Source organism: Eptesicus fuscus, chromosome 2, assembly GCF_027574615.1.
Source record: "Eptesicus fuscus isolate TK198812 chromosome 2, DD_ASM_mEF_20220401, whole genome shotgun sequence".
Lineage (NCBI taxonomy): Eukaryota > Metazoa > Chordata > Mammalia > Chiroptera > Vespertilionidae > Eptesicus > Eptesicus fuscus.
Window position 1 is genome coordinate 9,247,495 of NC_072474.1, and position 16,067 is coordinate 9,263,561.

At 41.7% G+C, this 16,067-nt stretch overlaps 1 protein-coding gene across 1 annotated transcript in view; it reads left to right on the forward strand.

Moving 5' to 3' along the window:
• Positions 1-16,067, forward strand: part of KLHL28 (kelch like family member 28) — a 36,444-nt gene that overhangs the window by 9,459 nt on the left and 10,918 nt on the right. The window contains exons 2-3 of the mRNA XM_054725481.1: positions 10,231-11,129; positions 14,471-14,914. Coding sequence (XP_054581456.1) covers positions 10,231-11,129; positions 14,471-14,914 — 1,343 coding nt within the window. The remainder of the gene's footprint in view (positions 1-10,230; positions 11,130-14,470; positions 14,915-16,067) is intronic.

The window sequence follows — 16,067 nt, forward strand, 5'->3', positions numbered from 1 at the left end:
GTTTATTCTTTTCATCAGATTTTTTACTCATTTGATTTTTAGATTCACTTGTTGATAGATATGTATTTGTTTCACTTTGTTGTTCATATTTTTTATCTTTACCTTTTTCTTCTTCCTCTTCTTAAAGAGTGCCCTTCAGCATTTCATATAATACTGGTTTGGTGGTAATGAACTCCTTTACCTTTTTCTTGTCTTTGAAACTCTTTATCTGACCTTCAATTCTAAATAATAGCTTTGCTGGGTAGATTATTCTCAGTTGTAGCGTTTTGCTATTCACCACTATGAATATTTCTTGCCACTCCCTTCTGGCCTGCATACTTGCTGTTGAGAAATCAGCTGACAGTTGTATGGGTACTCCCTTGTAAGTAACTAAATGTTTTTTTCTTACTGCTTTTAAGATTCTCTCTTTGCCTTTTGCCCTTGGCATTTTAATTATGATGTGTCTTGGTGTGGTCCTCTTTGGGTTCCTCTTGTTTGGGGTTCTCTGTGCTTCCTGGACTTGTAAGTCTATTCTTTCACCAGGTAGGGGAAGTTTCCTGTCATTATTTCTTCAAATAGGTTTTCAGTATCTTACTCTCTCTCTCTCTCTTCTCTTCTGGCACCCCCATAATTCTTATGTCGCTATGCTTAAAGTTGTCCCAGAGACCCCTTACACTATCTTCATATTTTTGGGTTCTTTTTTCTTCTTGCCCTTCTGGTTGGGTGTTTTTTGCTTTCTCGTATTTCAAATCATTGATTTGATTCTGGGGATCCTCTAATCTGTTGAATCCCTGTATATTATTCTTTATTTCAGTCAGTGTATGCTTAATTTCAGACTGGTCCTTTTCCTTCCTTTTTTTTTTTTTTTTTTTTTGGCATTCTCACTAAGATCCCTGAAAGTCTCACTAAGTCCCTTGGAGTTTTCTAGAAGATTTTTTTTTTTAATAAATCTTTATTGTTCAGATTATTACAGTTGTTCCCCTTTTTTCCCCCCATAGCTCCAATCTACCCAGTTCCCACCGCACCCCATGCCCTTACCCCCCTCCATCCTCATCCATAGGTGTATGATTTTTGTCCAGGCTCTTTCCGCCCCGCCCCCCACACACACCCCCTTTCCCCTAAGGATTGTCAGTCCACTCCCTTTCTATGCCCCTGATTCTGTTATATTCATCAGTTTATTCTGTTCATCAGATTTTTTATTCACTTGATTTTTAGATTCACTTGTTGATAGATATGTATTTGTTGTTCATAATTTTTTATCTTTACCTTTTTCTTCTTCCTCTTCTTAAAGAATAGCTTTCAGCATTTCATATAATACTGGTTTGGCGGTGATGAACTCCTTTAGCTTTTTCTTATCTGTGAAGCTCTTTATCTGACCTTCAATTCTGAATGATAGCTTTGCTGGGTAGAGTAATCTTGGTTGTAGGCTCTTGCTATTCATCACTTTGACTATTTCTTGCCACTCCCTTCTGGCCTGCATCGTTTCTGTTGAGAAATCAGCTGACAGTCATATGGGTAACTCCCTTGTAGGTAACTAACTGTTTTTCTCTTGCTGCTTTTAATATTCTCTCTTTGCCTTTTGATCTTGACATTTTAATTATGATGTGTCTTGGTGTGGTCCTCTTTGGATTCCTTTTGTTTGGGGTTCTGTGTGCTTCCTGGACTTGTAAGTCTATTTCTTTCACCAGGTGGGGGAAGTTTTCAGTCATTACTTCTTCAAATAGGTTTTCAGTATCTTGCTCTCTCTCTTCTTCTGGCACCCCTATAATTCTGATGTTGGTATGCTTGAAGTTGTCCCAGAGGATCCTTACACTATCTTCATATTTTTGGATTCTTCTTGCTTTTTGCTTTTCCGGTTGGGTGTTTTTTGCTTCTTTGTATTTCAAATCTTTGACTTGATTCTTGCGATACTCTAGTCTGCTGTTGGATCTCTGTATATTATTCTTTATTTCAGTCAGTGTATGCTTAATTTCTAGTTGGTCCTTTTTCACATCCTCAAGGGTCTCACTAAATTTATTGGCAGTTTCTAGAAAATTCTTGAAAAACCTTATAACCATGGTTTTGAACTCTCTATCCAGTTGTTTGCTTTCCTCCATGTCTTTCATTTGTGACCTGTTTCTTTGTCTCTGCATTTTGGCTGCTTCCCTGAGTTGGTAGAGTGGCTTTGTGTGCTAGGTGTCCTATAGGGCCCAGTGGCTCAGCCTCCCCAGTTATCTGAGGTGGACACTCTTGTTTGTGGGCTGTGTGCACAGTCTTGTTGTAGTTAAGCCTTGATTGTTGTTGGTTGGTATCACTGGGAGGAATTGACCTCCAGGCCAATTGGTTGTGAGGATCAGCTGTGTCTACGATGGAGAACTTCTGTGCTGGAGACACCCTTATGGAGCAAGACTTGCTTCAGTGGGGCTTTTGTGCCCACTGAGTCTGCCCCTTGAGAGTGTCCGTTATGGATCTGAGGAGTTGTAATCTGGATGGTCTCACTCTGACCCCTGGGTACACTGGCTCTTGGATCTCCAAGGAGGTGCTAATTTAGACTCTGCCTGAGGCCACCCAGCAGGAGCTACAGAGAGATCTGCAGATTCCTCTTCTTTGTTTGGGGTTTGGAGGTGCCCAGATGAGGTCCATCTGTGAAGCAATGCAAGCTGCTGTGGGGCCTTGGGCCTTCTTTTGGATGTTCTGGGACTCTCTGGCCCAGCTGCAGTTTGTTAGGTAATTTTAGATTTCAAAGGACCAGGCCATTCATATGCAAAAGCCTCTGTGCACAGCTTAGGTGGGGCGGGGTCTCAGGGTGGAGCAAACAGCAATGGCTTCCCATCAGCACTGCCCCAAGAGGCCCCCAGGTCTCAGTGTCCCTTGGTAATCGCTGCAGGCACCTCTGAGAGAAAGTCCCCCTAGAGTTCTGCCCGATGCCAGACAGTCCATCCTCTTTCCGTATGAGTCTGGGTCCCCAGAGTCTCACCCAGAACTGGAGTTCAGAGCAGTCGGGAGCTTGTGTCTCCCTCCCGATTGAGAAAGCCAGCCGCATACTCAGTTGCCAGGTCTCTCTGCGCGCGTGCATCCGTAACTCTGGACTTTACTTCCGCAGCTCCTCTGAGTCTCAGTGTTCTTTTCTCTTCCCTTCTAGTTGTAGAATTTCCACTTAACCAGCCTTCCTGTGGTTCTGGAAGATGTCCGTTTTGTCTTTTAGCTTTAGTTTTGAAGTGGTTATGCGCGGCAGCAAGTTCAAGTGTTTACCTGTGCTGCCATCTTGGTTTCTCCTCTAGAAGATTCTTGATTAACCTTATAACCGTGGTTTTGAACTCTATATCTAGTAGTTTTCTTTCCTCCATTTCTTTCATTGTGACATGTTTCTTTGTCTCCGCATTTTGGCTGCTTCGCTGTGTTTGTTTCTATGTATTGGGTAGAGCTGCTAAGTCTCCTTGAGTTGATAGAGTGGCCTTGTGTAGTAGGTGTCCTATATGCCCAGAGGCTTAGCCTCCCCAATCACCTGAGGTGGACACTCTTGGTGCACCCCTTTGTGGGCTGTGTGCACAGTTTTGTTGTAGTTAAGTCTTGATTATTGTTGGTTTCACTGGGAAGAATTGACCTCCAGGCCAATTGGCTGTGGGGACCACCTGCGACTACAGTGGGAGATTTGCTGTGCAGGAGACACCCTTATGGAGCAGGACTTGCTTCAGTGGGGCTTTGGTGCTCACTGAGTCTGCCCCTTGAGTGTGTTGCTTGTGGCTGTGATGAGTTGTAATCTGATATGGTCTCACACTGACCTCTGGTATACTGGCTCTTGGGTCTCCAGGGAGGTGCAAAGTCAGCCACTGTCTGGGGCCACCCAGCAGGAGCTACAGAGAGATCTGCAGATTCCTCCTCTTTGTGTTGGGTTTGGATGTGCCCAGACAAGGCTCAGCTGTGAAGCAAGGCAGGCTGCTTCTGGTGCAGGGTCTTGGGCCTTTTATTGATAGGTTTGGGGCTCCCTGTCTCAGCTGCAGCTTGATTAAGAGAGTTTTTGCCTGAGAAGGGACAGACCATTCATATGCGAAAGCCGCTGTGCACAGCTTGGGTGGAGTTGTAAATTGGGTGGGGCGGGGTCTCAGGGAATCACCAGGGTGGAGCAAACAGAAATGGCTGTCAGTCAGCCCTGCATCCCAGGAGGTCCCAGCACGGGAACAATGACCGCTGAGAGCACCTCCCTCTGGAAGAAAGCCATCCTGCATTCCTGTCCCGATGCCAGACAGTCCAGTTTCTCCCCGTATGTGTCTGGGTCCCCTAGAGCCTCGCCCGACATTGGAGCTTAGAGGAAGCAGGAGCTTGTAAATTCATTTTGTGGTGCGGGCCTTTTAAGAGGGGCAGCTGGGTTTCCAGCAGCCTGTGGGTCACTGAGCCCCAATCCGCACTGGTTTTTACAGTCGTAATTCTTATGGCCCGGCCCGTAGGGACTTCTTTCCCCAGCTCTGGGACCCTGGGCTGGGGGTCTGGTGTGGGGCTGGGACTCCTTTCTCCTCCAGGCGGCCTCCGCAGAGGCGATCTCCCTCCAATTAAAAAAGCAGCACACCCAGGTGCTGGACCAGCCCGTTCTGCACCTCTGCACCTCCTACCAGTCTCAGTGTGCTTTCTTCTTTACCTCTCTAGTTGCAGTACTTCCACTCAGCCAGCTTTCTCGTGGTTCTGGGTGATAGTTGTTTTGTATTTTAGTTGTAATTTTGATGTGGTGGTGGGAGGCAGCAAGTACAGGCATTTACCTATGCCGCCATCTTGGTTCTCTGTACCATAGTTTTTTAATCCAGTCATCTGCTGATGAGCACTTAGGCTGTTTCCAAATCTTAGCTATTGTGAATTGTGCTGCTATGAACATAGGGGTGCATATATCCTTTCTGATGGGTGTTTCTGATTTCTTGGGCTATATTCCTAGAGGTGGGATTACTGGGTCAAATGGGAGTTCCATTTTTAATTTTTTGAGGAAATTCCATACTGATCTCCACAGTGGCTGCACCAGTCTGCATTCCCACCAGCAGTGCATGAGGGTTCCTTTTTCTCCGCATCCTTGCCAGCACTTGTCATTTGTTGATTTGTTGATGATAGCCATTCTGACAGGTGTGAGATGGTATCTCAAAAACATGTATGTGTGTTTATGAGTTTGTGTACATATATGTGTGTGTGTGTGTTTGTGTATGTGTGTATTTACAAATCAATATTATATTATGCTCTCACTAGAGGTCTAGTGCCCGGGTGCGGTCCCTAGGACTGGCCGGTGATTGAAACACAAGCGTCTGGTGTGGAAGGGCAGGTCCCAGCTGACCTCTGGGCCCTGGACGGCACCTGGGCTCCCGGCCCCCGCGCACCCCCCTCTGCCTGAGTCATGGCGGCTGAGTCCACGCTGAGATGCGGTGAGCGAGGCTGGATGATGCGGGCCAGGGCGCAGCATGGGCCTCTGGGCTGCCCAGCAGTGCTGCCCGGAAGCCAGGTGGGCAGTGCACTCTCTCCCAGCTGGCCTCGCAGACCGGCTCCTGCGTGAATCCACGAGGAGCCTGACCGGCCTCTGCAGTCCCGGCGGCTGTGGCCTGGCTCACCCGGAAGAGGCCGCACAGGTGCAGGCGGGCTCCTTGCAGACACCTGTCACCTGAGACTGGGGCCTCCCTGGTACATGAGCCCTGGTGTCCTGGGAGAGGTTAGCAAGGGGGAGTGAGAGCGAGCTCGGCAAACACCCCACATTCTTACTGCACTTCCGTCCCCATCACTCTGACCCCCAGGTAGCCAGCGAGAGGCTGCAGCCACCCGCCTGGGCACTGCAGGAGGTTGGTCGCCACCACCCACCCCCAGTTCCCTGTCAGCCCGGGACCTGGCCCCAGTCAGGCGGATCAGGGCCTGCCGCTGCTGGTTGCTGTCTGTGTGGCGATTGGTCGGGGCCGGGTCCCCAGCCCAGCTCCCTCAGTGCCTGGGAGCCAGGTGGCGGCCCCCCCCCCCCCCACTCTTGCCACTTGTCGCCCACCATCGGCGGGGAGATCAGCCCCTGCTTGTACCCGCCTTGGCCTGGCACCACCTGCTCACCTGCTCCACCATCCCGCCGCAGTTCCCCTCTTTTCGGGGTCCATTGGGGCCAGCAGTGCCTCCAATGTCGCCCGCTGCCCTCACCGTGCCGCTCCCTGGTGGTCAGCACGTCATAGTGAGTGGTCGAACTCCCAGTCGAGGGGACAATTTGCATATTTGGCTTTTATTATATAGGATATCCTATATTAATGGCAATTTACCAGTCTTGAACTGGATACACAAAAATCTATTTAAGGATCTATCACTATGTTTCCTATTTATATGAAAAATGAATCTAACCAATAACTTATTAACGTCATGTAAGAATCACCAATTCTGCAATATTTTGTGTGGCCTAGAATGTCAATGGTACAAGGTGGATTTCTTTTCTGGTAATGAGAGATGATACAACATAGAAAGCAGAATACCTTTTAAGCAGTAACTTAAAAAATTTCCTAGTAATAAGGTAACTTATTGGTAAATAACATAATATTTATCAAGAGCTTACTAAGTGATAAGGCTCTATTTCTGTTATATTATTATTAACTTTTAATCCCTTGGTTTTTCACATGACATCCTCAGTTATCCTTTTTTTCAGACTTAGTGTCCTCAGTTTCATTACCCATTACACATAATTTGAATTTTCCTCCTCATCAGGTATTAGACTTTGTTTAGCTTCCTCTTAAAGGATGGTACCCCAAATCTGTACTCTAGATATGTTCTGATATTTTCAGAGCAAAGTAAGAATGTGCTAAGTCTGTATATTATAATTCTGTTGATGCAGCTTAAACTTACATAAACTTTGTGTACTAAAGTAGTACTAAAATTAAAATCCTTAAGCCCTCTAAACACATCCTACAGATGAGTTTTTTCTCTCTCTTATTCTATACTTGTATAGCTGTTTTGGAATCTTACTAAATAGATTCCACTATAGAATCTTAGCATTTATTCCTATGAAACTTTTTCTTATTAGATGTCAGTTCTTTTGGATCCTTGTTTTATTATCCATTGTTTTCACTGTACTTTGCAGCTGTATGTCATCTGCAAAACTAGGACAAATTTCTTTCTCCTTTGTTAAAATATCACAGATAGAAGATTCGTTCTTACTGTAGATCTTAGCAACCTTACATATGATTGTTTTCCCCTTATTAAGTTGAAATTTTCATCTTTTCACTTAAAGAAAGCACTTTATGGCTTTCTTGGCATATCTGAATTGCCAGCATCACTACTCTTACAGTTTGGGGCCATTATTAAGTAAAATAAATGTTACTTGACCACAAGTATTACAGTACCATGACAGCTGATTATACCTGAGACAGCTACTAAGTGGCCAATAGGCAGGCAGTGTATACAGTGTGGGTACACGGGACAGAGGAATGACTCACGTTCCAGGTGGGCTGGAGCAGGACAGCCCCAGATTTTATCATGCTACTCAGAACAGCAAGCAATTTAAAACGTACAACTTTTTTTTCCTGGAATTTTCTATTTAGTATTTTCACACCATTGGTTGATCAGGGGTAACTGGTTGGGGCATGTATAGGAGGCAACTGACCAATGTTTTTCTCAAACAGTAATGTTTCTTTATCTCTCTCTTTTTCTCTCTCCCTTTCTCTCTCTCAAATCAATAAACATATCCTCAGTTGAGGATAAAAAAATGCACAGGAATGAAGTGCTGTATTCACTTCTACCAATATTTATATTATTTAATAGTGTTGGGAATTTTAATTTATTGATAATACTTTAAAAATAGGAACTAAATCTTATACTTTTTTATTTTCATAACTTGTGTTTAAGATGTGAATGAGACAGAAAGGAAACAGTTTATATTGTATAGGTGTGTTATGTTTTATGCATTCTAAGCAGCTATGATCTAGTTTGAAGTATTTATGTATTAATTTTTAAAATATTTTTATTGATTTCAAAGAGGAAGAGAGAGGGAGAGACGTTGATTGGCTGCCCCCTGCATGCCCTCCACTGGGAAAAGAGCCCGAACACTGGGCATGTGCCCAGTTGTCCTGACTGGGAATCAACCCGTGACTTCGTGGTTCATAGGTCAATGCTCAACCACTGAGCCACACCAGCCCGGCTAATTTTCTATTTTAATCCTCACCCAAGGACATGCTCAGAGAGAGAAAGAGAGGAAGAGAGGGAGAGTGTGAGAAAGAGAGAGAAACATCAATGTGAGAGAAAGAGAAACATCAATTGTTGCCTTCTGTACATGCTCTGACCAGAGATCGAACCTGCAACCCAGATATGTGCCCTGACCCGGAATCAAACCAGCAACTTTTTGGTGCATGGGATAACACTCAACCAACTGAGCCACGCCAGCTGCGCTAATTTTTTTTAAATATTTATTTATTTATTTTAAATATATTTTTATTGATTTCAGAGAGGTAGGGAGAGGGAGAGGGAGAGAGAGAGACATACATCAATGATGAGAGAGAATCATCGATCGGCCGCCTCTTGCATGCCTCCCACCCGGTATCAAGCCCGCAACCCGGGCATGTGCCCTTGACCGGAATCAAACCTTGGACCCTTCAGTCCACAGGCCGATGCTCTATCCACTGAACCAAACCATCTAGGACTAATTTCTTTTTTTAAAAAAACAATTCTTTCTCTCCCCCCCCCCTTCTTTTAAAAAATTATTTATTGATTGAATTGAGAGAGAGAAAGAGAGAGAGAGAGAGAGAGAGAGAGAGAGAGAGAGAGAGAAGAGAAACATCAATTTGTTGTCCTACTTATTTATGCATTCATTAGTTGTTTCTTGTATGTGCCCTGACTGGGATTGAATCCGTAACCTTGGCTCTGGGGACAATGCTCTAACCAAATGAGCTATCTTAGTAGCTATATATTAATTTGTTATGTCTGATGTAACAAACTACTACAAACTCAGTTGCTTACAAAACCAGAAATTTATTCTCTTACAGTTCTAAAGGCCAAACATCTGAAATTAATATTTCTGGGCTGAAATTAAGGTGTTGGCAGGGCTGTCCACCCTCTGGAGGCTCTAGGGGAGAATTTGTTCCTTGCTTCTTCCAGCTTCTGGTGGCTGCCAGTATTACTTGGTTTGTGGCTTCATCACTGTAATCTCTGTCTCTGTGGCCACATTACCTTCTTCTCTTTTGCCTGTGTCAAATCTTCTTATAATAAGCCTGTGATTATATTTAGGGCCCACTAGGATAATCTTCCCTTCTTAGAATCCTTAATCATACCTGCAAAGCCTTTAATTGCCATGTAAAGTAACTCCAAAGTTCCAGGGATTAGGATATAGATATCTTTTTAGGGAGCCATTATTTAGCCTACCACAGTCCTTATTGCCTTTCACTTTTTCTTCTTATTTTTTCTCATCTCTTTTCTTCTCTCCTATTTTTATTTCATCTTTCAGAAGCACATAGTGGTAAGTAGATTGAGTGAGAATGATCTGAAGTTGTGATCAAGAGTTGAGTAGCCCTGGCTGGTGTTTCTCAGTGATAGCTCAGACTTTAATTTAATGAAGGTAAATAGAAGAGTTGGCAGAATTGTGATCCAAAAGTCAATTGTCAAGAGACCTTTGTGGTCTGGGGCATAAACTCGTAATCTTTGGGCCTCTGTTTCTTTTTCTTTTTCTTTTTAAATTGATTTCAGAGAGGAAGAGAGAGAGATAGAAACATCAATGATGAAAGAGAATCATTGATTGGCTGCCTCCTGCACACGCCCTACTGGGGATCGAGCCCGCAACCCTGGCATGTGCCCTTGACTAGAATCGAACCTGGGACCTTTCAGTCCGTAGGCTTACGCTCTATCCAGTGAGCCAAACTGGCTAGGGCGGGCCTCTGTTTCTCAATATGTATATTGAAGGAGTTGAATTATATGACTGGTTATATCCCTTTTAACTTTAAAAGCCCCTGTTGCCTGGCTGGTGTAGCTCAGTGGTTGAGCATCAATCTATGAACCAGGAGGTCATAGTTCGATTCCTGGTCAGGGTGCATGTCCAGATTGCAGGCTTGATCCCCAGTAGAGGGTGTGCAGGAGGCAGCCAATCAATGATTCTCTCATCATTGACGTTTCTCTGTCTCTCCCTCTACTTCCTCTCTGAAATCAATAAAAATATATTTTTAAAAAAGCCTCTGTCTGGTATTTAGCATAGTGTATTTAAAACACAACAAACAACGAATTTTATTTATTTTGTACTATTAGGAAAAGATATCATATTGGCAAGATTATTTTGAATTAACTGTGCTTTTTGTTTTTCTGTAGATGGACCATACATCCCCGACCTACATGCTTGCTAACTTAACACACTTACATTCTGAACAACTTCTGCAGGGTCTGAATCTTCTTCGTCAACATCATGAACTCTGTGACATCATTCTTCGAGTAGGTGATGTTAAAATTCATGCTCACAAAGTGGTACTTGCCAGCATCAGCCCATATTTCAAAGCTATGTTTACTGGAAATCTTTCTGAAAAAGAGAACAGTGAGGTTGAGTTTCAGTGCATTGATGAAACTGCTCTCCAGGCTATTGTGGAATATGCCTACACAGGAACTATTTTTATTTCACAGGACACGGTAGAATCTCTCCTTCCAGCAGCAAACCTACTCCAGATAAAACTTGTCCTGAAAGAATGTTGTGCATTTCTTGAAAGCCAACTTGATCCTGGTAATTGTATTGGAATTTCTCGTTTTGCAGAGACGTATGGTTGTCATGACCTTTATTTGGCAGCCACTAAATATATATGCCAGAATTTTGAAGCTGTTTGCCAGACTGAAGAGTTTTTTGAGCTTACACATGCTGATTTGGATGAAATTGTTTCCAATGACTGTTTGAATGTAGCTACCGAAGAGACTGTTTTTTATGCACTTGAATCTTGGATCAATTATGATGTACAAGAACGCCAGAAATACTTAGCACAGCTACTTAACAGTGTGCGATTACCATTGCTAAGTGTTAAGTTTCTCACTAGATTATATGAAGCAAATCATCTTATTCGTGATGACCGTACTTGTAAACATCTTTTGAATGAAGCCCTAAAGTACCACTTTATGCCTGAACATAGACTCTCCCATCAGACAGTCTTGATGACACGACCGCGCTGTGCTCCCAAAGTACTGTGTGCAGTAGGAGGAAAGTCTGGACTGTTTGCCACTTTGGATAGGTAAATAGAAGGGTTGATATTAATAGATTTTATACTTTCTAAATGTGCTTCCCATAATTTTAAAATAGTTTGATTTTCTTATTTTTTTTTAAATTTGCTTCTTTTTCCCCTTCTTCCTAACTCTTACTTGATTGTTTTAATGACATTATCATCCATTCTCTACAACACTCTCAATTATTAACACCCCACTTGCAGTGTACAAACGTCATCTCTTCTGGGTACTTACTAACTTTTCTATTTTATGTCTTTTTTCTTTGTGAAACCATTTGTATCTTTATTAGAGTCACACCAGGTTGGAGGGATTTATTATTGCTAGCTATATCAGTAGGTGCTAAAGAGGAGAGCTAGAAATCTGATGAGGGAGACTTAGGTCCAAGATTGGGTTTGAATGAATTCAGTTAATTAGAAGACCCACCAAAGAAATAAGAAAAATAGGATATTGATACAAATCGTAGACTTTATATGCAGTTTATTTTGTTCAATGTAAATTTTTGTAGTGACAGTAGTAAAAAGTGCTTTCTTTTCTAATAACTTGGAGTTGTCAGACTATTTCTATGAAGAGCCAAATAATAAATATTTTAGACTTTGTGGCCATATGGTCTCTGTTATAACTACTCAACTCTGCCATGTGTGAGAGAAGTCATAAACAGTACATAAATGAATTAGCATAGCTAGGTTCCAATAAAACTTTATTTACAAAAGTATTGATGAGCTGAATTTGGCCCATAACTGTATTTGCCAATCCCTGACTTAGAGCATTATACAAATAACTTTTATATATTGAAAATATAACTGGATGTTATCTTTGCTTTTCCCTTGAAGGGAATTGCTTTATGAAAACTTTTGTGTTTGATATATTTCTTCAATACTGTGGATTTCTTTCTGGCTATTTCCAAAAATGTGGTAGATTGCTTTCCCCGCCTCAATGGTAGGATATTTTATCAATGTCAACTGATATATTCTGTATATTTTTTAAATATCTTTTTATTGATTTTAGAGAGAGAGGAAAGAAGAGGGGGAGAGAGAGAGAGAGAGAGAGAGAGAGAGAGAGAGAGAGAGAGAGAGAGAGAGAGAGAAACATTGATGTGAGAAAGAAACATCAACCAGTTGCCTTCCGTACGTGTCCCAACCTGGGACCAAACCCACAACCCAGGCTGATTAGAAATCAAACCAGCAACTTTTCGGTGCACAGGGATGCACAGGATGACATTCAATCAACTGAAGCACTACTCTGAATTTTCTATGCATTATTCCTTTGTGTTATAATTTTGCGGTATTTTTTATGTGCCCCAATATATCGTTAGGTTTTACACCTTTTTTTTTTCTTCTTTTTTAAACAATAGTTTATTGATTTTTAGGGAGAGAGGAAAAGAGAGGGAGAGAGAAACATGGATGTGAGAGTGCAACATTGATTGGCTGCCTCTTGCCTCCCCCTACCAGGGATTGAGCCCACAACCCAGGCATGTGCCCTTGACCGGGAATCCAACTGGCAAACTCCTGGTGCACAGGATGACACCCAGCCAACTGAGCCATCATACTGGTCAGGGCTATACATTTTTATATAAAGGAAGTACTATATATATTTTTCAGATATGTGTTTTCTTGCTCAGCAGTAAGTTTATGAAATCCATCTGAGAGACTACATGAGGAAATAGTTTATGTAGTTTCATTGGTGCACGGTATTATGTGGACATAATACAGTACTTTCTACAATGAACATGTTAATTATAAAAATAAATTGAAATGCTACACACATGCAAAAAATTTCACAAATTCTAAATGTACAGCTTGGAATTATCACAAAGTGAACATTACAAACCTGATTAAGAAATAGGAAACATTACTAACACACAGAAACCATCCTTGAGTTCCCTGCCTGTCTTCCCCAAAGGTCACCACTATCCTCATTTTTAATCCAGAGGTTAGAAATGTTTTTGAACTTCATATGAATGAAACTACAGGCAGTCCTCGGGTTACGTCGGACTCGACATAAGTCGTTTGGTAGTTATGTCACCATCTCCCATTTATTTATATAAAAAAAAAGTTCCGTCATTTCGACATATGTACATATGTTCTTTATTTTTTTTATTATTTATTTACCACAACTAAAGGTCAGGAATTGTTATCTTTTTTAAAAAAATTTTTTTTTGCTGTGTCACTTCATTACTGCTGTGTGTGAGTGATGTAGGTGCTTATGTAGGTGGGTTCCGACTTAACGGCGAAAATCGTGTTACTTCGCACTGTAGGAACGGATCTCCGACATAACCTGAGGACCTACTGTATACAGAATATAATTTTCTCAATTTTGGCTTCTTTCCCTCAATGTTATGTGTGTAAGATTCATTCCTGTTGCATGTAGCTATAGTTTGTTCATTTTCATTGCTGTGTACTATTCTCTTGTATAATATGGCACAATTTATCCATTTTTTTTTTGTTGATGAACATGTGGAACATTTAAAAACATCCAGTTTTTAACTATTACAAATAACGCTTCTGTGAACATCCTTGTACATGTATATATGTGTACATTTCTCTTGGGTATACTAGTATATCTTAGGAATGGAATTGCTCAGTCATAGGGTGGATATACCATCTTATTCACTAGAGGCCCGGTGCACAAAATTCATGCACTAGGGAGGGGGTTGTCCCTCAGCCTGGCCTGTGCCTTCTCGCAGTCTGGGAGCTCTCACGCCTTACCACTGCTCCTTACCACTCGGCTTGCTGCTCCTTAGCTCTGCCGCAGAGGCGGGAGAGGCTCCCGCCACTGCCACTGCGCTCGCCAGCTGTGAGCCCGACTTCTGGCTGAGCGGCGCTCCCCCTGTGGGAGCACACTGACTGGCTGGGGGCAGCTCCTGCATTGAGCATCAGCCCCCTGGTGGTCAGTGCGCATCATAGCGACCGGTCGTTCTGGTCATTCCGCCGTAACGGTCGCTTAGGCTTTTATTATATAGATTCTTCTTTTGATGGATGATTGTGTTGTGCTGCTATGAACATTTCTATATATGTGGCCTGGTGTAAAACTGTAATACACATTCATAGAATACATATACAGGAATTAAATTGCTGTCAGGCATGTATATATCTTCAAATTTACCAGAAAATATGAAATCATTTTCCAGGGTAGTTTTGCCAGTTTACACTCTCAGCAGCAGAGTGTTTATTCCTTGCTCCACATCCTTGTCAGTAGTTATTATCTGACTTTAAATTTTTCCCAGTCTGGAAAGTGTGTCATGGTTTATTGTGGTTTTAATTTCATGTCCCTGATTACTAATGAGATTAAACATTTTTGTTGATGGACCATTTTGATTTTTAAAATTTAATGTTTTCTGCTTATTCTTTAGTGTGGAGATGTACTTTCCTCAGAATGACTCTTGGATTGGTTTGGCACCCCTAAACATGCCTCGCTATGAATTTGGAATATGCGTTTTAGACCAAAAAGTGTATGTTATAGGTGGTATTGAAACTGATGTGCGTCCTGATTTCACTATCAGAAATCATGAAAATTCAGTAGAATGCTGGAATCCTGATACAAATACCTGGACTTCTCTCGAGAGAATGAATGAGCACCGAAGTACCCTTGGAGTAGTAGTACTTGCAGGAGAACTTTACGCCCTCGGTGGCTATGATGGACAGTCTTATTTACAGTCTGTAGAGAAGTATATTCCCAAATTAAGAAAATGGGAACCTGTGGCACCAATGACTACAACACGGAGTTGTTTTGCTGCAGCTGTGCTGGATGGAATGATATATGCCATTGGTGGTTATGGTCCCGCCCACATGAACAGGTAAGGTATTTAACTTAATCAAGCTGTAGATTTTTAAAGTATTACTAACAATGATTTCTGGCTTTTTAACAATTTGTGTGTATAAATTAACTTCCCCTTTTAATTTTTAAAGTAATATTAACAGACATTTTGGAAATTTAATCTGCCCTATGAGTATGATTGTTTACATGGGGACTTAATACAAACCTGAGTCAAATGCCTCTTACTAAATTTTATATTCATTCAATCAATATAAATGGATAGATTTTAAAATTCAGAAATCTGAAAATAAGATTAAGTTAGACAACTAGATTTTGGGTGGTATGTGTGTGTGTGTGTAAATGGCCTTTTAAGCATTGCTTTTATTAATAGAATAAAAAAGTGAAAAATGCAATTCCTATATGCTTACACTATGTGTGTGTATATATATATATATGTATATTTATTTATTTTAAAATATATATTTACTTATTTAAAAATATCCTCAGTTGAGGATAAAAATCTATTGGTTTTTAGAGAGTGGAAGGAAGGGGGAGAGACAAAGAAACATCCATGTGAGAGAGACGTGTTAATTGGTTGCCTCTGCACCCAACCAATACACACCCTTGACTGGAATTGAACCTGGGACCCTTCAGTCTGAGGGCCAATGTTCTTTCCACTGAGCCAAACCGGCTAGGGCCCAGGCATACATTTCTACTCTTTGAAAAGTTGCTGGCAGAGATTTATAAGATGAAAGGTTAAGTATTTTAGTTTTGAGATACTCTTGAAGTTTTAAGTTTTTGCTACAGTTTATTGACTCTTACCCAGTGATTTTGCTCTAAAGGTTTTTATTGTGGTGTCCTTTCAAAAAGTTCTAATTTAGTGTATATTCTAGTCTAGTCTACAGTCTAGTCTCTATTGTAAATCCAGAATTAAGTTACTGACATTCAAATGCTTTAGGATCTTTTGAGAGGTTAGATTAAGGCCAGAACAAGCTTAAGAAGCTTGCCTTTGTGCTGCTTCAAGGCAAAGCATAGGCTACATGGCTTTCTGCAATGTTCTAGGGAAGCTCTTTTAGAAATTCAGATTTCCATAGGCTAGCTTGAAAATGCCAAGTGTTCTCTGAAATGCAGATTTGACTTATATCCTTGAATTTTCCTAAATTACTCTGAGATTATTATGGTTAGCCAATTTG